The following is a 21,325-nucleotide window of genomic DNA, read 5'->3' as shown; positions in this document are numbered from 1 at the left end:
TCGTAGAATTCTAAAAAAGGTAATACGAAATTTTAATTTATTTCTTTTTGATGAAGAAACCAGCTACTGCTACTCACTATTGGCTAATGTCAATACTAAATTTTGATCATGAAATACTTCATTCGAATTTTGAATTAATAAAATTAGTACTAAATATTAATTTAAACCTTTTTGGAACGGATCTTTATTGTGCTAATGATGATGGTTAGTGACGTACGTAAACCGTTACATTTCCAAGGTCATCTAAATAGTGTTATCTATAAAAAAACAGTCAAATGTGAATTGAACTCTCTTGCCGAGGGTCCCGTACATATAATGTTCTAATTTTGTTTTGTTTTCTTTAGATAAAACAACATTTTAATATATTATACCTATAGTAGTTAGTATACAAATAAAATTCAGTTTTAAAATGTACATATGAAACCCTTTTTTATGATACAGCACTATGACTAATAGGTACCTACTCAAACAAATTAAAAATATTTTTTCTATTATTTTTATTGCAATATGTGTGGAGTAATGATATGTTAAACTATTCCAAATTTCAAATCCATAGCAGTATTAATTGCTGAGATATTAACGCTGTGACAGACGGCCGTATGAAATAGCAACTAAGGGTTCATTTGTACCTTTTTGGTACGGAACCCGAAAAACTACTATATCTCTCCTAGTCTATCATTATTACCTTGAAAAAAACCCAAGGCCCGTCAGTGGGCGTTTAAGCACGCCCTTATTTATTGAACTATCACCAGAAAATTGCCGTTAAGCCGCTGCCCTAGAGCTGTACTTACGAAATGGCCATTTACTCGTATTCTGAAATATATCAAACGGAACTATTTTTTTCCAAGTCATTATCCGCACTGCGCATTTATAGAGATGGAGATGGAGAGTGCTAAATTGCTTATAATTATGATACGGGGTTAAGCATTGCAAAGATATTTATTAATGTATCTTGCTTGAATTCAGATAAAATATTTCCTATGCTAATTTAGCAGTAAATCTATGTGTGTACCAAATTTCATTTTAATCCGTTTAGTTGTAAAGTGTTCAAATTTCGTTAGGAACTTTTACATGATATTGGCAACACAATGAAGAGAGACTCAGGAATAGCAACGCATGAGACTTACCACAGGTGTTACAATATTTTCTGTGATGTTCACGTATTCAGTGTCTATATGCAACGGTTATGTTTGTCCATCAGAGAGACGTTAGTTTGTTTGACATTTAAAATAAAAAAAATTATATCACCTGTAAAATTGTTTATTTATTCTACCAATTTGCATAGTATACCTGGTCGATCATATACCTGTATATACGAGTATAAGTATAACCTTAATTGATAAAAAATAGTGTTAACGCTAAATGTAATCTGCTGGGATAACAGACAGATGCATAGACAAGACCAGAATGGTCTGCATTCGTAACTTGAATTTGCAAATAAAAACCATAATAAAACCGAAAAACATTTAATACAACCATTTTAGTTTATTGAAAAGAGCTTTTAAGTACGCGTATTGACTTCATTCTCATTGGTTTCAAGTTCCCTAGAGAATTCATTTGCTACGAAACGTGATTATCTCGGAGCGAGTCCATTGCTCCTGCCTCCGACTCGATTGTCCATTGTTATCTTAATAGACCGAGAAATAAGAATAAAGAACTTTAAAGTAAATGAGATCCCACTTGCTCAATCCGTATACTAAATTGAATCTTAAGGAGATTTCTAGTTATAGAAAACGTCAAATAAGATGATGATCGCAAACTGGTGGAAGACGATGGCACCTTATAGTTAACATTAGAGTTTGCGTCAGAATTAAGAATCAATCATTGTATACCGTCAAATTAAAGCATTTCAATTCCGATGTTAAAAATAAACCCACCTCATAAATTACGAGTCCTGATCTCAGTTCTATGTTAATGATAAAAAAAATGGAAATGAGATTATTCTAATTCTAAGGTGTGTATTATAATAGTACTTGATTATGTTAATATCTAAATTAGAGATAAAGTACACTGTGTGATTAACTAACTCTACATGACAATAAACAATTTGCAAGTTTAGCAAAACAGTGCATTTCGTCTATTAGTGTCGGACAATTAGTAAACTCGTAATTGTTATTCTGCTCCACAACAGTGTGTAATTAGAAGAACCGGTAGTCCAATGTCAGTTCTATTATGACATAATTAACGTTGTTGTTGTATTAAATATTCACGTTGCTCGCATTCTGCGGTCAGTCGCAAACAGAGGAGTGCGATTATAATTTGGAAAGGCATTATAACGTTCTGTCTTAATCAAATCACCTGAATGTACTACCGTAAATAATGCGTTAGAAATATGGTGGAGCATACTCATAAATTAATTAAAGAGAATATGGCTTGAGTTCTTAATTTGTTGATTTGCTGTATTGACAATTACTCTTCACGTTAACAGAAGACCATAATATATTTGCTACCTTTGGTAATATTTTTCGTAAAATATGAATCTCTCAAACCCTCTTGGGGAAATATTCAGACTACGTTTCTGCCCTTACGAGGTTGCTGCTTAAAAATTTCTTATTACCTTTTGATTGAAGTTTTTAATTATTCCTATCACGCGATTATACTTTATATTAAATATATAATTTGAAAAATAAAGGTCGATGAAATGAAAACTAATCAATTTCAATCCTATCAATATTTTAAATGCGAAAGATGGTATATTAATCAATCAGGGTTAAACAATGACGATGGATTTGAATAAACATTGGTAAACAAATGGGTTATAATATCATTTAATATATGGGATATACATTCTGATTCACGTTACAAAATCGCGAATTATAAATTGTTTCATCATGACATTATAATTATAACCATAACCAGATTCCGAGTATAAGAAGTCGACAGGACAAGTTGGCTTTCTATCACAGTATTTGCCCCATTTCTTTTTTATCACTATGTCGTGATGTTATTTGAGTTATAACTATAGTTTGTATACAAAATCAAGCCATGGAGAGTTTTAAGAGAATTTCAATGTATACCTTAATAACAGCGTAACAACAAAGTTCACAGCATGTTGCCTGCATTTTCTGGCGTGGTGCCAAAATTGTTGCATACATAATACGGTATGTTACTTGCAATATCTAATAAATTAGCTGTCTAGAGATGTTGCTATCGTGCTGGTAACCTTCTGTATCGACCCCAGCTTGACCTGTAGCTGTTATCGAGCTATTGAAAAATAAAGTATAAATGCGTATAATTTTAAATGAAGTTTTTGTAGTGAGATTGATATGGAAGCGATAATAATATTCATTCATGTTTGAATGCTAATGCATTTATTTACTGTAATATGTTGTAGTCGGACATTGTAAACACCTTGAATAGAATCTACAAATGTAAAAGGAGAAAGTTTCTAACCACAGAGTGCGTGTGGGTTATACGTAATTAAATATTAATAACTACTACCAGTTTCAAATTTCACCAAAGACCATCCGAGAAAGGAAAAGAACACTACCCTTAATATTCAGTCTGAAACCAATTAGGAAAAGTTAGTTTTCTAAACCGGGGTCCCTTTTTGTGCCAATTTACACTTCTTTGAAATTTGCTCTGTACTGTTCGTAATTACGAGTAACATCGTTAACCTTCTAGATATTTTTATAACTATCTATGAAAACTGCTTCTTGGCCTTGTATAATATTACTGTTTTTTGCTAGTTGTATATTTTCAAACTGCGAAGAAAAATCTTTAGGCTCTCGCTAAGTCGTTGGCAGTACTAATATAAATCAGCTTTGTGGTTAGTTTATCTGAAATATTTATTAGACCTTGACTGATTTGTCTATATTTATGTGTGCTTTAAAAATTACTTGCTAATATTATAATGAGGAAATTTGTATGTTTGTTTGTTGTTAGTAAACTAACGAATAACGATAATAAACGGATTTTAAAAATTTTCCTTCTTTAGGCGCGTTGGGCTTTTTTTGAGATGAGAAAAAACCTTTGAACTTGCGTCACTATTACGGTTATCGTAACCGACACCTCTGTATATAAGTATCTACATTTGTTGTGTATGTACGTACATATATACACAAGTATATTGGCATTTTTTGAGATGGGGGAAAAACCATTGAACTCGCGACACTGTTACCGTAACCGACACCTCTGACGATTTAAAAAATACATACGTAATTCTTTAAGTTTTCACTTCTGTCGGCACTTCTGGAGTGCTACTGGCATTTTTTTTATCTATTAAAACTTACATTGTAAATGAGTAATGTGGACATAGTTTATATAACAAAAATTACAGATCTACCTTTATAGGTTAATGTGTAGGGACAGGTCATCGTCAGCATCATCATTATCATATCAGCCCTTAACCGTCCACTGCTGAATATAAGCCTCCCCCTTGGGGGGTTTTGCCAGTAGTTGCCACGCTTGGTAGGCGGATTGGCAACCGCAGTAAGGTTTTAGAGATATTTTAAGAGGGACGCTGCTGCCCATCCCTTAGTCGACTTTTACGACACCCAGGGGAAAGGAAGAAGTGACCTATTCTATCCCGGGACTATACGGCCAGGAGTGGCAGGTCGCTAGTCATTATTACCCAAAGTTTCTAACTCCTAAAATTTTATGAGTTATGTATATGAACTATATATTAATAATACCAAAAGTTTTAATACTAAGTTGAAAAGCCTAACCTGAATTGCGTGTCATTTTGTATTGTTAGAAATAAAAAAAAATATCCCAACCCAATAACACTCATATAAATTTAGACATATTCAGAACGGCTATTTTCAGCAGCGAGCTTATATACGAGTACAAACAAACAATAAATTGTCTGTCACAAAAAATTGTAAATATTTTTTATTAAAAATGTGAGTTAACCTGTTATTATGTTGCGTATCACTGTTTTATTTTTTTCTTTGATTTGCTGTAATATATAATGTATAATGTAATATTAAATGCAAATAAAACAACAACATAATATGAAGTGAAAACCTTCTTTTGGGAGTTTCGCTTAAATATTTCTTTTTTTTTTTTAATAGGTACATAGCTTTTATTTGGGCCAACTTTAGTGGCCAAACAACAATAGGCAAACAAGCACACAGCCTGTTCGATGGTAAACGGTCACTGTAGCCTACGGCCGTCTGTAACACCAGGTGTATCACGTGCGCGTTGCTGACCTTAAAGAAATCTTAATACACACTTTTTGAAGGACCCCATACTGTAGTCTCTAGTAAAACCTTGGCAGGGAGCTCATTCCATAGCTTGAGCATTCGTGGAAGAAAATTATTCTAAAATCACACTACGCGACCATTTAGATTTTAATTGGTAAAAGCATGAATTTCCTGTCGATGGATCATGGATGGATGGTCATCGAGCGGTGCGATGATAAAAGGTGGCTATAGGCATAATTTTGAACAATTCCTTAGAACACAATCCGTTATACAAATGTTATTGTTATTTATTGGCCACCATATAAATGTTTCTTCAGAAACAACTTTTTTTATTTATATGTGTATGACTGTATATATGTAAATAAAGCTACCAGAATATACACACATACTGAGTAATAAAGTGTATAAAAAAAAATTACATTAAGGTTAATTTGAAACATAAAAACGATACAAAATCATTAACAATATATTTAAAAAAAAAACAAGGTAAATAGTGCTTAAAGATTTGTAATGATGCTTATCTTTACTGATTGCTTTGATTTATATAAGGACGAGAGAAGTAGTAAAAGATGTTGTCGTAAAATTGTTAAAATGGGCTCTATTTTAATTAATACATGTATTAATTTATAAATAATATACACATTAGTATATCAGGAATTTTTTTTTCTAATTCTAAGAAATCGACCTAATATGGGATTTTTTTAATCTAATTACTTGTAATTTTGAAAAAAACGGCGCCTTTTGTTCCAGTTTAAAAAAAATATATGTCAAATTGAGTTAGCCAAATGTAGCAAAAAAATAGTTGACATTTAGTCAGCTAAATTAACCCGTTTTTGTTTTTTTTTTTTAATGGATGATAATGGAATGGTAACCCCGCCTGCGCTAACGGTATACGCTGGCGGGGCACCAGTGAGGGATGATAGGTGACGATGAAAGCAAGTCAGTTAGCCCATCGTGATGATTTGCACTAGAATTAACCACGGTGGTTTCCAAAAGGAACCGCGTGGAGGTCGACCTGACAGGGTATATTGCTAGCAATAGGGCAGTTAGACCCCATTACTAACAATCCCTTTCTCCCCAACCCGTTTTTGGTTAAAGTTATTAGCATAATAAATATTATAATAATATATTTCAAATTATATTCACGAATATCGGTGTGCCATCGTTTAATATTTGCTAGTAATTTGTCATACATTGTTTACTATGTTCAATACAGTATGTAACAGTAAAATACAGGTCATAAATTATTTGATCGATTGTCATAAATACACATAGTAATATGTTTTCATTAATATATCAAAGGTCTGACCGTTGATTTAGATTTATGTCTATGATATGGGTCTATGTATGTCTCACTATCTGAAACTATGAAATTTAATTTTATACCATATATTATCCATACATTCCTTACATTGTGATATTAGTATGAATTGGTTGTTATTAGTATGAATATTAGTATGAATCTTATAATAATAAAAATTTGTATAATATACACTCAGCATGTATATAGATAGGAACTAGTAATTTATTTATTTAAATTATATTATACATGTTATTGGAGATACAATAAGAAATTAATAAATTGTATTTATGTATGTTTTGATAATTAATCAAACCAATGTGAACACAATCTTTTTCCATAAAAAAAAACCGACTCCAATTGTGAAAAAACCAGTTATTTTGATTTAAAAACCACAAAACTTTTGAAATTACTAAGCTTTAATAATTAAGCATAATTGAGTGATTGCACTAACAAAAATTTTGTTAAATAATACATATTTAACTATGCATTTATCTTCACGCCAGGCCATTTCCATGGTAAGCGGAGAGAACTGACACCCACGTGAACGTTTTAGGTATAGACTTATAGCTAAAGAACTATAACGTAGTTTACTGCAGTAGTCAATTATACATTATGCTCACGGATATGGTAGATCCGGAACAAGTCTACCTACATCCGGTTGGAGTACTGCACTGCGGTATATATTCGTACGCTTTTATGGCAGTTGTAACATTAAAGGGAGGGGATCAAAGAAAAGATGGATAAATGTATGTGAAAGATATCTTCAGTCTTCTATTACGCATATCGTATTACCATTTTTTTTTATTGACCGATTTGTATAATAAAATTTGTCTTCTTATGTAACCTATTTTCGATATGCTACCAACTGGCCCTGTGGCGCAATGGATAACGCGCTTGACTACGGATCAAGAGATTCCAGGTTCGACTCCTGGCAGGCTCGAGAAACATCTTTTTTTAATATTTAAATTGTGTTTTTAATTAAAAATTTTTAAAGTAATTTTTATTTTAAAGCAAATATTGCAAACGTAATTCTAAACTATTTCTTGTTCAAAATTATTTAGATATAAAGAAATACATACAACATTAGAGTACTAATTTATTTATGCTGATTAGTTCTACTTATTTCGACGTAAAAAGCTTGAAGGAGACAAACTGCCGATAGTAATTATTCAAGTCTCATTAAGGTTGCATAGGCTAGCATCACGTGCGCGACACACCAACGACACTTACCAGTTGCGACGAGCCCATCGCATTTCCATACATATTAATGTGCGTCGAATGAGATTCTCCAACTAAATAAAATAAAACATGTTTCGGCTTTGTCATGTTAATCTCGGCCGCCCGGAATAGAACTTGCAGGTCACATGTGCGATTAGTCGCTAAGTGAACTAATTAGGTGAATTTGTGATGTAAACGAGGCTTTGTGTTGCGCAGATTCTGTTGCGAATTGTCTTTTTTTTTAAATTTCGAATAAGATTTTTTATTACAATTTATCTGCGGATGAAATTAGTTTAAAAAATATTTTAGTATGTTAGGTTGTGTACATAAAAATATTAAATGTAATGAAGTCAGTTGGTTTATTAGCAAATAGAATTTGTATTATCATATCTCTGGAAATTATCTGTTAAATAGTTGCTGCCCGATGAATTATTCTAACTCCTTATAATTACATACTCTGTTACTAAATATTAAATGCTTATTTTTATGTCTGATAAATAATTTTACATATACATAAAGTACCATTTGTTTGTTCTCTTAATTAAGGTTAGAGAAAGTAACATAAAGAATAGATGGATGACTCGAATAATAAACAGTATCGTTTTGTTTATATTCCCACCGCACTGCAACAAACTCGACAGCGCGGATTTGCATATTTGTTACATAAATATACAGCACAGATAATTTTTTTTAATAGGACGAAAATGGAATAAAAACCCATCCTACTGTGGTGTTGTGAAAAGAAGCATTACTTTTGATATTTTGAATGGTATTATAATAAGAGTAATTATTTTTCAGATAAACCTGCGGCTGATTCTGGTATCCGGCAAGACCAAGGAGTTCGTTTTCAGTCCAGTGGACTCAGCGGGTGACATCGCTATACACGTGTACGACAATTGGCCTGAAGGTACTTATTATATCTACTTTGATTAATAGCATCAGGATGAAGTGTCTCGCTAAAATCGGTTCGCCAAAAATAGTCCTATTTTCTTTCTAGTTTCAGTAAAGTTATATCATTTGTAACATTTCAAAATTTAACAGTGAGTGAATAAGGATACCAAAATACTATATTTATAACTTGTAATACCGAAAAATGATGCATTTTGTTTTATTATAAAGAATGTATCCATGTAACAGTTTTTTTTCTCTGGAACATTTGAATTTTGTGTGAATTATTATATAAAATAGTTCATATGTTAAGTTACCATATAATACAACCTGTCCGTGTACCAAATTTCATTCAAATTCGATTTATTTGTTTTTGCTTGATATAGTAACAAACATGCATCCATACATCCTCACAAACTTTCGTGTTTATACTTGTATGTATTCATGGGACATATAAATGGTCCGGCCGCGTTCGGACGCAAAAATTAAAAACTCAAAATGTTTATTTTTTCAACTTGATTAATAAATATTGCTCTATTTTAATTATAATACGAGTATCTTTATTTTACATTACAGCCTGAAATCTTTCTCCGAATTATCTAAATGAAAACTGCTATAAAATCCATCAAACAATGTCAGTCTAGGCAAATAGATAAATGAATGCCGCAGGCGACTTTGTTTATGTTAGGTACATATTTGTTTTATACTTAGACGTAGTAAAATTTATTTTATACTCAATCAATGGAAATATGTTTCTTATTTTCTGCGGATTTCTGCAGATGAGTGTCACATTTCTCACAAAATTTAATATGTTAATCGATACGTTATACTTGTACATCCAAGATGTTATATAAAAAATCATTAATTTTGTATAAAAATTGGACAGCTTTTTTACTTTTTAATTTATTAATTGATTTATTAAAAAGAAACTTACATGCTACCTCTCTTACAACCAATAAGGGATTTTAATTATATAAACGAAAATTATAATTCTAAAGCAAGATAGGCAAGTTAGAGTGGGTGTACTATTACGTACGTATTTATCCTTAATAGGTTTTTGGAAGTTTATTCGTTTTATTCGTACAGCCAAGATGTTATTTAAAAAAGAATATTCATTTATTTTATATATATATATATATATATATATATATATATATATATATATATATATAAAAATATATATATAAAAAATAGTTTGTCTTACTTTTACCTTATTTTATTTATCGTTAGTAGGTTTTTGGAAGTTTATTCCTCTGTGATTATATATATATATATATATATTTTTATTTTGTTTAGTTTTAAATAAATTGGAGTAATGTGTCGTCTATCTCTCTGCATCTACGTCTGTGATTGCAAGTGTATTGCAATAGCATTGCACGCATCGCTGATTCACGGTAGAAATGTTTAAAGTGGTTATTGTATTGTTCACTGTATGTGGGTCATAAAAGTTCTATAAAATATAGTTGTCAGCTATCAACAAATTTAAATTTATGAAGCCCTACTTTATATAAATTGCTCTATCCAATAGCCAATCAAGTTGAGTGCATTAGGTATACTTAATAAGTTATAACATATTAAGCTTATGACTAGGCGACTAAGTGATATCAAAATAATTATCTGTTGATAAAATAGCATAATTTCATTCTACACTACCTATTTCCTGTGACTTTAACCGCTCGAAAATTTCATACCTAGTGATGTCAAATAAATTACATTTACGGACTCTAAAGGGAGCGTTCTACAAGTGAATCTGAATATTATTCTCACGCTTTTTCATTTTCCAACTTTTTTTTTAATGTAATATATATAGTATAACTACTGGATTAAGTTACTTGACCCTTAATTCGCGCTCGCGTCACAGCCACAGACTACAGGTAAACTATTCGAGCTTTTCACCTGAAATACACATAAGTTAATTCGGTAGTTCTTATAGTAAAATATAATATGAAACTTAAAACTTTTTTTAATATTAATAGAGAAATGACAAAAAATGTTGAGCATTGTATACTAACACGACGCGTCTAGCTTTCGTGTTAAAAAAAATTTTTTAATCCATATTTCTTTATGAAAAATGTCCAGTTTAATTGGTAGAAAATATGCTAGTTTTCATCCTATATACAAACGCTTTTCCATAATATTTTTTTGTGCTTACTTTAATATGTTATATAAAACATTTAAAATTTGAGTTCTCTTAACGTTAAATATAGTGTCGGTACTGAAACGCCACACTAGTCGTGCACTACCTGTATAGAATAAACATCGAACTTGTTTACGATACTGTAAACTGCAAACAATGCAGTGAAGTTGTTCCTTTGTTCACACGAAACTAAAATACTTAGTATCTAATTTCTCTAATTTTAGAATACTAATACTACTTAAATACTGCAAGATATTGTATGTAACAACTCTATTTAGTTCACTTTTAGTATTTTTCATGGAAATGATAGAAACTAGTTATTTTATGGGTGAAAATGGAATGGTATTCTTACCTTCGCTGTCGGTATATGCTAACGAGGCCACCAGTGAAGAATGGAAGAAGGTCAGTTGGCCCATCGTGATGAATTCAACAATTATTAACGATGATGGTTTTCAGGGGAAACCGCGTGGAGGTCGACCCGGAATAGAGTATAATAAATGAGGTTATTAGACCCCATTACTATTAATCCTTTTCCACTCAATAGAAACTAGTAGATGCTATAAAATATTCTGTTCTTATTCTATACTATTTAAGTTACTAACTATATCTCGTGGCTTTACTAGCGTAAATCAGGATAAAAAATAGAAATATGAGTTAATGTAGGCCTTGATTTTATGTGTACAAATTGGATACAAAACTGTCCAGCTGATTTTAAACCACCGTGGTACTAACAATTTGATAATATCGATAGTATTTAATTAACGTCAAAAGATAGCATGTTTTTTTTATGTCGTAAAATGGGAAAATTGTAAGATAACAGTGCCATCATCACCTACAAACTGAAACAACACCACAGACTCCATAGAATATACAATTACGCCCATGGAACTCTCACGCGTTGCTATTCCTAAGGACGTAAGTTTTATACCCCAAAATCAGACGCATTTTAACTATTAGTATGCGTACACAGAGAGACAAAAGATTCTCTACCCGCATTGCGGACACTTAATTGATGCAATCAACATTCCAGCGCGTGGAGAGAATATTTTACGTATGTGCAATTCGCTGTGGTGTGTACAACCCTTAAAGTAATATAGGGTTGGCGATATGTTACTTATGACTCGCTTTGATAATTAACATTTTTATAATTACAATCTTGGTACAAATATGTGGTATTATAATTTACCACATATTTGTAAATTGATATAGAAAAATTCTAATAATATTTCCACTTTTTTTATACCATGACAAACAGGTGGCAAACAAGCATACAGCGGGTCTGATGGTAAATGGTTACTGCAGCCTATGGACGTCTGAAACTTTAGGATTGTCACGTGCGCATTGCCGATTCTGACGAAACCTTAATATGCTCTTTTACTTTGACAATTCATTTAATTTTATCCTTTTGTTAATTAATCTTTTTTAGGCTCTCAATTTATCTGTCTATTGTTTTTAGCATATTTTATGGGATTACGTCGTTAATTCTGAGCGATTACAACAACCATCTGCATATTTATCAATATCATTATAACAACCTGTTAACGGCCAACATTTGGGCATAGATGTCACTGTGAAAGGAAATAGCCTATTGCCATATTCGTCATAAAAAATCCCGTAACCTTCAAGAAAAGTGTATATTTCCTTTAAAAGGCCGGCAACACACTTGCAATTCCTCCGGAGTTGCGTGTGCTCATGGGCGGCGATAGTCGTTTATTATCAAGTGAGCCGCATGCTTCTTTGCCCCTTGTATTATATAAAAATTAAAGATTTTTTTAATGAAACAAATACTTGCTACTTAATCATAACCACTACCGTACCTAATACTATGGCACATATTCGTCTAAGCCAGAGGTCGGCAACCTTCCGACTCAAAAATCGGAAGAGTCAAAAATTACAATTTACAAAATTTCTAAACTTTTAAGGAGGCACCAAAATTTTTTTGTTAGCAATAAATAGTGCTTGTATAAGTGAAGTCTGGTGCCTAATCTTTGTTAATCGATTCGAAACGATTTTTAATTTTTTTTTTTTTATAATATAAATAATATTTGCGGATGGAACTAAAGAGTCGCAGTTTCATATCCTAAGTGCCGCAGGTGGCTCACGAACCGCGACTTGCCAACCCCTTGTCTGACTACCCTTACTAACCCCTTACTAATACGCTAAAATTGTAACTAGATCATGTCTGTACACGATATTTAAAAAAAGTGACGTGAGTGGATCTTAACAAGAGTAATAGAAGCCAATATAATATTTTTTAGAAATTTTATCTGTCTGTATGTTGGTTCCGGAATCATCCAAAAACTACTGCACTATTTTGAAAGCAGTTTTCACAGTTGAGTTCCTAAAGAGATATTCAAGAACACAACATTAACCAACTTGATAGTTAGATAACTTAGAAGCTGGTTTACGTTTTATCTTGATACGCTATTTATGTCAGAATTGGTTCGTTTTATTGGTTTACCCTACTTCTGAAGTAGACGCGAACGAAGTAGCGGGCAAAAGCTAGTTATATAATATAAATACAATACATATATAAGTAATAATATAATTTCACAAACAGGTCATGGTTATCGCACATGTCGATTCCCACAGGTATTATATTTAATAGTATTGATAATGCTAGTGCGCTTGTACAGTGTTCGTAAATATTTGTTTATTACATTTTATTGTACATTAAAGTAAACAAAGATAAGGGTTTACTGTAGATAACAGTAATAGTACAAAGGCGAACTTATACTGTATATTACATAAATCAACCTGCGTATATTGATATTTGTATATTTATGTAAAAAATGTACTGTGTACACGAATTTATTGGATATAGATAAGTAAGAAAAATAATAAAATAGATTTTTTTTAATGGATGTCATTGAAATAGTAACACTTGTGCTGTCGTCATACGTTGTCGGGGCATCAGTAAGATATAATGGGTGAGGATGAAAACAGATCAGTTAGCCCATCGTGATGAATTTCACAAGAATTAACTACCATGGTTTCCAGGAAAACTGCGTGGTCGACCTAATAGGCCATTGCTAATAATCTATCCAGATTGTTAGCAATGGGGTTATCATCAAAAATCCCTTTGCCCCAATCAGATATGTTGTTAGTATATATTTATGTAAGGGTCTTGGGGTTTATTAGGTTTTTATTAAAAATAAATATAACTCATTGATCCTTATTTCCACTTTGGGTTTGCTAGAACTCTTGTAGAGTTAAGCTCGCCTTTGTACATTTGCTTACCTCTGTCATGTTTATGTATATTATTAGTGTGTACAATAAAATATACATAAAAAAATATAAATTCTTTGAATACATTTCGATTTTATATTTTCTCTATATTATAAATACATACTATAGTTTCTCTTTGCTTGGATCTCATTCATTTTTTTTTTTTAAAAAATTGATTTAGTTTAATATAATTTTTGGCTTGCCTAAACTAAGATAATTGTTAGTTATGGGGTGGTGGACCCCATAGTAATATAGCCTAGCAGGTCGTCCTCCATCCACTCGATACCTCTAAAAACCGCGGTGTTTAAATATTTTACTGAATAGGGTATTTTCTTGCGGAAGTCCACATCACTGATCATTTGATTAGAATCATTTGTATAATTCTGCTACCATTTGCATGTACGTGACTGCCAAACTCGAAAATTGACCACCACTGTTACTACCAGAAGTTCCACGCCTACAAGTAAATCTGAATTTACTTGAATTACTTGACTTTATTCTTATTGTTTCATTCTCCACCGTTGCCTTGCTTATAATGGCGGTGTACCATTAGCATAGACGAAATTCTATTCCATTTTTATCCATAATAAAAAAATATATTTTCTGAAATTGTGAGAATTATATCTCGAGCGTTAATATTTTTCCCTTTTATCGATAACACTCTGACCTACTTAATAATTAATATTTTAAAAAAAGAATCTTAAAATTTTCGTTTCTTCATTTCTTTGACTATAATCTGTGTGCAATGTGCGGCAAATGAATTCTTGTATACAGCTTCTTGTAAATTTATTATGCAATTATTTTTAGGCGAATACCGAAATTCGGGTAAAGTGTGTTATTATTTCAGAATACAGATGCGCACATATGTTTGGCAAGAACAAATTATAGTAGAGTTGTTTATAATTTTATTAGTGTCAATATGTCTATCAAGCTGGTTTAATTTAATTAAATATTATATTTTAATTACTTCTTTGCTTAAATTTGTAACAGTTCACGCCATCCAATTCGCCAGGTTGATTCTATTTTTATGTCATTTAAAAATTCGTCAATCAAGAACAGTATGGCGTTTTTGATTGATTAATACAAATTTAAAAGTTAATTTTCGTCTGATCTAATAAGCTCTGATTAAATCATAATGTTTTTAAAATTTTTGATGTATCATAAAAAAAATTATCTGTGTACTTTTGCTAGGCGGTAATTTCACATCAGTCACATATGTATATTTCAGCGAATACATTATGAACTAGAGATATTTAATAAAAAATTTCGTCTACGCATCATATATCTACTTTATAATTTAAAAATCCTGTATCAAAATATTCGTTGACGCCAATCTCCGAAATAACAGATTTTAATGTAATTTTGTAATTGTGTATCGATTGCTTCAACTCTTTTTTATCTTTAATTTGAGATTACTCCAACTTGAAAGATTAATATTTTTTATCCCTACAAGATAAATAGAACCGGTAGATGGCGGTAGAGGTCAAAACGTTTGCCTGGTCCGCGTAAGACTATAATTCCTATTTTAACATTAGCCGTAATTTCCACCATAATACCTAGTTATTAATTACTGCCCTAACTTCATGTCAAAACGGTCCTTGCCGATAAAATCGTATTAATTGCAAACTACACACGCTAATATATTGCAGGCTCGTGTGATATCGCGGTCGACGTGGTGTGGAAAAAAAAAAGCCATTACCGTGTGTAAAGCGCCCTCGTTAGCTGCGTAACGTTACGCGAGGTCAGTTATGGTGTAACATTTGCTGACCGCACCTTTATGGTACCATCTTTACGTATCATTTTAATAAATACTTAACGATTAATTACTTTTACGGTGAGATACTCGAAACCAAAGGCGTCGACTAAATATATAGCAATACATACATTTTGTGTATCGATTTTGTTTGCTTTCGATTAAATTTAGATTCAGAGTTTACAAATTAAACATAACAAACTTATCAATTTGATCTCTACGCTGAGGATCTAAGCCTACTATTATCATACTGCTTAGGCGGCTTGTTATAAGTTTTATGTCGAATTATCTTTCTCTTACCACGAGTGTTTTCTTCCTTTAGCTCATTCTTTAGTTATTTCCTTTAGTCAGCTCTTGTAATATTGTAGGGATGAAAACTGGTGGTATATTCTTATACTCTCGTTATACAGATTTTCTATAACAAATCTTTATTGAAAAATGTTTATAGAATTGAAGAAAATAGCATTACATAATATTGTTTTTGAAAAGATTTATTAGTGGCACGACGGATTATATAATATCTCGTAATTGGCATGCTTAGTTTTCATAGTAGTTGCATCATCTCTCACCATTTATGTCAGTAATTGTAATTTTCCATTACTAAATTGTAAAACATAGGTCTCCACAAACAGACTTCCACCAGGCATGATACTGATCCACTTGCATCCACTCATAGATTATTATTAGGAAGACGCATAGATTATTAATTTACTGAACTAGATGTTATCTTGCGGAAGTCCATATCACTGGATATTTGATTATAATTATTTTGTTTTATTCTGTGACTGCCAACACTCGAAGATTGAATACCACTGTTACTATCAGACGTTCTATAACCTATGGAAGGTTATATAAATTAGTCATCGATCTCCGATTGCTCTTTTGTTCACACACGTTTTGCGACACGTTTCGCCTCTAAACGAGATACATAGATAACTGTAAATCCCGTCCTCGCTATCTGATACGGTTGGCCCGAAATATTAGAGTAGAAGTGGTTGGTAAGTGTTAAAAATAATTGGACGATCTTGTACACAATTGAGGTTATACTGAGGGTCACGTTTTTGCCTAACGTTGATTCAGATATCCTTGACGAAATGTGGTCAAGTTCAGTGTTACGTTCACTACAACAGTAGGAGTTAATTGGTGCCTCTGGTTACCCCATGTCGCTACCTCACTCGGCATTATGTGGTTAGAATTTAAGTCTTGCGGTCTACGTGTAAGTTGTAACGAAAGAAACGAATGTAGTATTCGTACGAATATAATTTGCAATAATATTTATTATTATAATTATTTACTCACGTTTTAAATTCGAAGATGCCCGATTAGTTACTCAATAGGAGCCCTTATTTATGAACGCGGTCACGGCTGTATCATAAGCAAACGTGAGCAAAGCCAACACAATTGTATGTTTAACCATCTTCAAAAATTTCTTTATTGATTCTGATCCGATTATGATGTTTTTTTTTTTTTTATTGAAATGTGTCCTGTTCCAATTATGATTAAAACTTGAATTTGTTTCTTGTGAATAAAGTGTACTAAGGTGTTAATATCAACAATTGATAACGACGATGATCACAACACGGCATTGTAGACGTAACGATGTTTGCAAAACTTTAATGTGTACAAGTGAAATGATTTGTAATCGTCAGTCAGTAAAATTGCACTCGATAAAATGAGCATCTACCTATAGTATATATATACTATACAACTTAGAATGGCAAACAAGCTGACAGCCCACCTGATGGAAAGTGGCAACCGTCGCCTATAGACATTAGCAGTACCATGGACATAACAGATTATACTGTTTCTCCCATGATACCCCCATGCGTTACCTTTCCTGAGGACTCAGGTGTTATTCCTCTGTACCCAGTAAAGTCACGCCATATCCCACTCTTCAAACCGAAACACAGCCATGCAAACACAACTGATTTACGGTTGAAACACGAATGGGACAGAGGTACCCAAGCAATCGACTTTTGTACAAAGTCTCGCTTTTTTTAACGGATGATAATGTAATGATAACCCAGCCTGCGTTATCAGTATAAACTAGCGGGGCATCAGTGAGGGATGATTGGTGAGAATGAAAAGACGAGTCAGTTAATCTATCGTACCAAATTCAACGATAAGTTAGTCAACCGCGTATTAGAGGAACCGCTTGGAGGTCGATCTGATAGGTTTTATTGCTAGCAACTACGAAACAGCCATCTGACTACAGTAGCTTGGTAGCAGAACACGAATAATGGGACAGCGATACCCACGCTTTTTTTCCTTGGTATGCCTACGACATGGTAAATTTTGAATATGACAATATTCACACGAATACAAGAATATCATTTACAAGAATATCACAAAATGTAATGTTACATTTGCCTTCCCTCGCAAATTAAGGCCAATAGATGTGTGACAGAGTGCAGATAAAAACTAATTTGCAATGTAAACTCAAATAATAAATAACGTAGATACACTAGAATTAAAATCGAATTACAACGTGCAGCGATGCCGAGTTTCCACCAAAATTATTGTCCTCGTATATTAGTTTGAAGTTACGGCAGTGCTGCCGTCTAGCGGTCGTCGAGTGATTTACTAGTTTGTTGTACAAGCTTGCTGCGGCGCGCCGCGTTAGTGCTTGCCCTACAAAAATATTGTAGGACGATTCCGAGTCTTAACTTCAGTGGGAACAAAGTTCATTTAGTAATTTCCACTTAGTACCATTTGTAAGTGAGACCACTGTAACGGAATCACGCAATACATTTTCCACAAATCTTGTGATAGCCACCGATAGACCACTGCAACTTGAATTGTTGTTTAGAAACACCTGCTTAATGATATAACTTTATATATTATGTGCTATAATGTTTGTTTTATTAAATAATTATTATATTAAATATATTTATTAAGTAGATTTGCTTCTTAAATTTATGAATATACCTATATAAAAGAAGAAATAGGTATGTAACTATAATATTAAAAATTTTGTACAATAAAAATATAAATGAAGAGTGTGATTAGATAAATAACAAATTTATTAATATTATAGAAATATTTATGATAATTGTAATTTTATTAATTTGTATACAAGTGGCTCCATCTATACGTCAACACAGAAGTTATCTGTACGTATTAGTGTTTATAAAGAAGTACAGTAGTGTGTGTAAAGCAATTCGCCGTCGATAGCAATCCACATTTACGACACCACAGTCATGAGCCTCCATAGCTCAGGGGTTAGAGCACTGGTCTTGTAAACCAGGGGTCGAGAGTTCAAATCTCTCTGGGGGCAATTGATTCCTTTTTTTAATATTTTTTATTGTTTTAATTTTTAAAATGTCTATTGATTTTAAACTGGGTTCAATTTAATCTATATTGTCACAATATATTATTATTTGCTGTATAACTAATCAAATGCTATTACTATTTTATTAATTTAAAGTACTTACAAACAACATAAAATGTTTTGAATGTGTAGAGCGTTACAAATTTAAATTAAAAAGAAAAATATAAAGGATTGGACCTTAAAAAATGTATAGAAACAATTTAAATTATAAACGCGTCATCATCTTTCTACCTTTATTTCAATTATTTGGAGTCGGAAGGAAAGGATTGAGGAAAAATGAAAATCTACATTTGTTATTGGGTAAAAATGGAATGGTAACCTTATCAGTGTAGAATGATAGGTGAGGATAGAAACAGTTCAGTTGACCGATCGTGACAAATTTAATATAAATAAACCTCGATGGTTTCCGATGGGAGCCGCGTGGAGGCCGACCTGGTGGGGTATATTGCTAGCAATGAGGCTGTTAGACTCCATTACTAACAATCCCTTCGAGATAATTCAAGAAATAATACAATACTAGTTTTTAATTGCGACTTCGTCCAGGATATATTGATTGACCAGGATAAGATGTTACCTATATCTACTCTAAATACTATGCGAAATTTCATCACGATTGATCGAACCGTTAAGGCACTAAGAGGTAACGGAAAACTCACTTTCACATGTATAAGATTAGTAAGGATCAATATTTTTTAATTTTAGTGTTTTTTATTTTATTTTTTTATTTTCAATCATATAATAATAATTAAAAATGTGTATTACAGCGGACTGGGCGGCGGAGTGCGTGTCCCGCGCGGAAATCCTCCGGCTGATATACCAGGGCCGGTTCCTGCACAGCTCGGTGACACTCGGCGCCCTGGGGCTCCAGCTCGGCCGCACCACCGTCATGCACCTCGTGCCGCGCGAACACTTGCCCGAGCCCAACTCGCACGGTGCGTACACTTAACAAGATACTACAGTCTAGTATTATATTATCTGTGCTACAGTGGAAACTATATTATCCGAAATTTAGTTATACAAATCTGCGATTATTCAAATCGCCACTAGCGTGTAATGTTAAAGCAACTTAAAAATGGATATATTTTATTTTTTATTAAGTATTACCAACGTTACCTACGTTTACATACGTTTCACATAGCTAAAACTATTTTGTTTGCGAGCGATATAACGCAATATCTTTCAGTTAATAAATTAAAAAAATCTTTTAAAATATTTTAATGAACTAGGTGTTATCTTGCGGATGTCTATATCACTGGTTATTTGATTAAAATTATTTTGTTTAATTCCGCTACAAATTAGTATATGTGTGACTGCCGACGTTAGAAGGTTGACCAGAAGTTTTACGCCCATAAGTAAATTTTGCGGACACATTTTTCACCTCATTCAAAAGTTGTTTACACATTGAATTATCCGGATTTTCGATTATCCTAAAGAACAACAATTAGTGTGTATAATCGAGTCTCATCTATACTTGAATGGAACCATAAGGTTTTTTTTTATGTGTGAAAATGGTATGGTAACCCCGCCTGCGCTAACGGAATACGCTGGCGGAGCACCAGTGAAGGGTGATAGATGAGAATAAAAACAGGCCAGTTAGCCCATCATGATGAATTCATCAGGAATTAACCATGATAGTTTCCAGGGGGAACCGCGAGGAGGTCTACCTGGTTGGATATATTGCTAGCAATGGGATTTTTAGTCTCCATTACTAACAATCCCTTTCCCCCCACTTGCTATTAATTGGAACCTTATGATTGATAACTAATCATCAGCGATGCGGTAGCAAAATGAAACAAAATAATTCTTATAAACCAACCAATTGGGTTTGAAAGGTCCTGTATTAGTCCTATATTCATTTTTTTCAGGATTATTGTCTTTTCGGTTTCCAAGCGTGACAATTACTGGTAAAACCCTTTCAAAAGCGTGTGTTTAGCAGTGGACAATTAGCAGCTGATACGTTGATGACTATGTTTTTCTTTTTTTTTTATACAACTTAGAATGACAAACAAGCTGACGGCCCACCTGATGGAAAGTGGTAATCGTCGCCTATAGACATGAGCAGTACCATGGACATAACAGAGTATACTGTTTCGCCCATGATACCCCCCATGCGTTGCCATTCCTGAGGACTCAGGTGTTATTCCTCTGTACCCTGTAAATTCACGCCATGTCCCACCCTTCAAACCGAAGGGTGCCATGCAAACACAACTGCTTCACGGTTGAAACCCGAATGGGACAGAGGTACTCATGCAATCGACTTTTGTACAAAGTCTCCCTCTGTAAAATTTCGTGAAATAAACGCGTTGTAATATTCAGGAAT

The 21,325-nt window shown here is 32.8% G+C and overlaps 1 protein-coding gene and 2 non-coding genes across 3 annotated transcripts in view; all 3 read left to right on the top strand.

The window, feature by feature from the left end:
- LOC113512155 (ubiquitin-like protein 3) overlaps positions 1-21,325 on the top strand; it is a 154,578-nt gene that overhangs the window by 130,747 nt on the left and 2,506 nt on the right. Inside the window, exons 2-3 of the mRNA XM_052893941.1 lie at positions 8,467-8,575; positions 19,770-19,937. Coding sequence (XP_052749901.1) covers positions 8,467-8,575; positions 19,770-19,937 — 277 coding nt within the window. The remainder of the gene's footprint in view (positions 1-8,466; positions 8,576-19,769; positions 19,938-21,325) is intronic.
- On the top strand, positions 7,318-7,390 carry Trnar-acg (transfer RNA arginine (anticodon ACG)). Its single transcript has one exon. It is a non-coding gene; the product is annotated as a tRNA-Arg (tRNA).
- Positions 18,879-18,951, top strand: Trnat-ugu (transfer RNA threonine (anticodon UGU)). Its single transcript has one exon. It is a non-coding gene; the product is annotated as a tRNA-Thr (tRNA).

Source organism: Galleria mellonella, unplaced genomic scaffold, assembly GCF_026898425.1.
Source record: "Galleria mellonella isolate WM207_F2 unplaced genomic scaffold, CSIRO_AGI_GalMel_v1 utg184, whole genome shotgun sequence".
In the NCBI taxonomy this organism is placed as follows: domain Eukaryota; kingdom Metazoa; phylum Arthropoda; class Insecta; order Lepidoptera; family Pyralidae; genus Galleria; species Galleria mellonella.
Note: the sequence above shows the minus strand (reverse complement) of the source record. Positions and strands in the feature narration are given on the sequence as shown.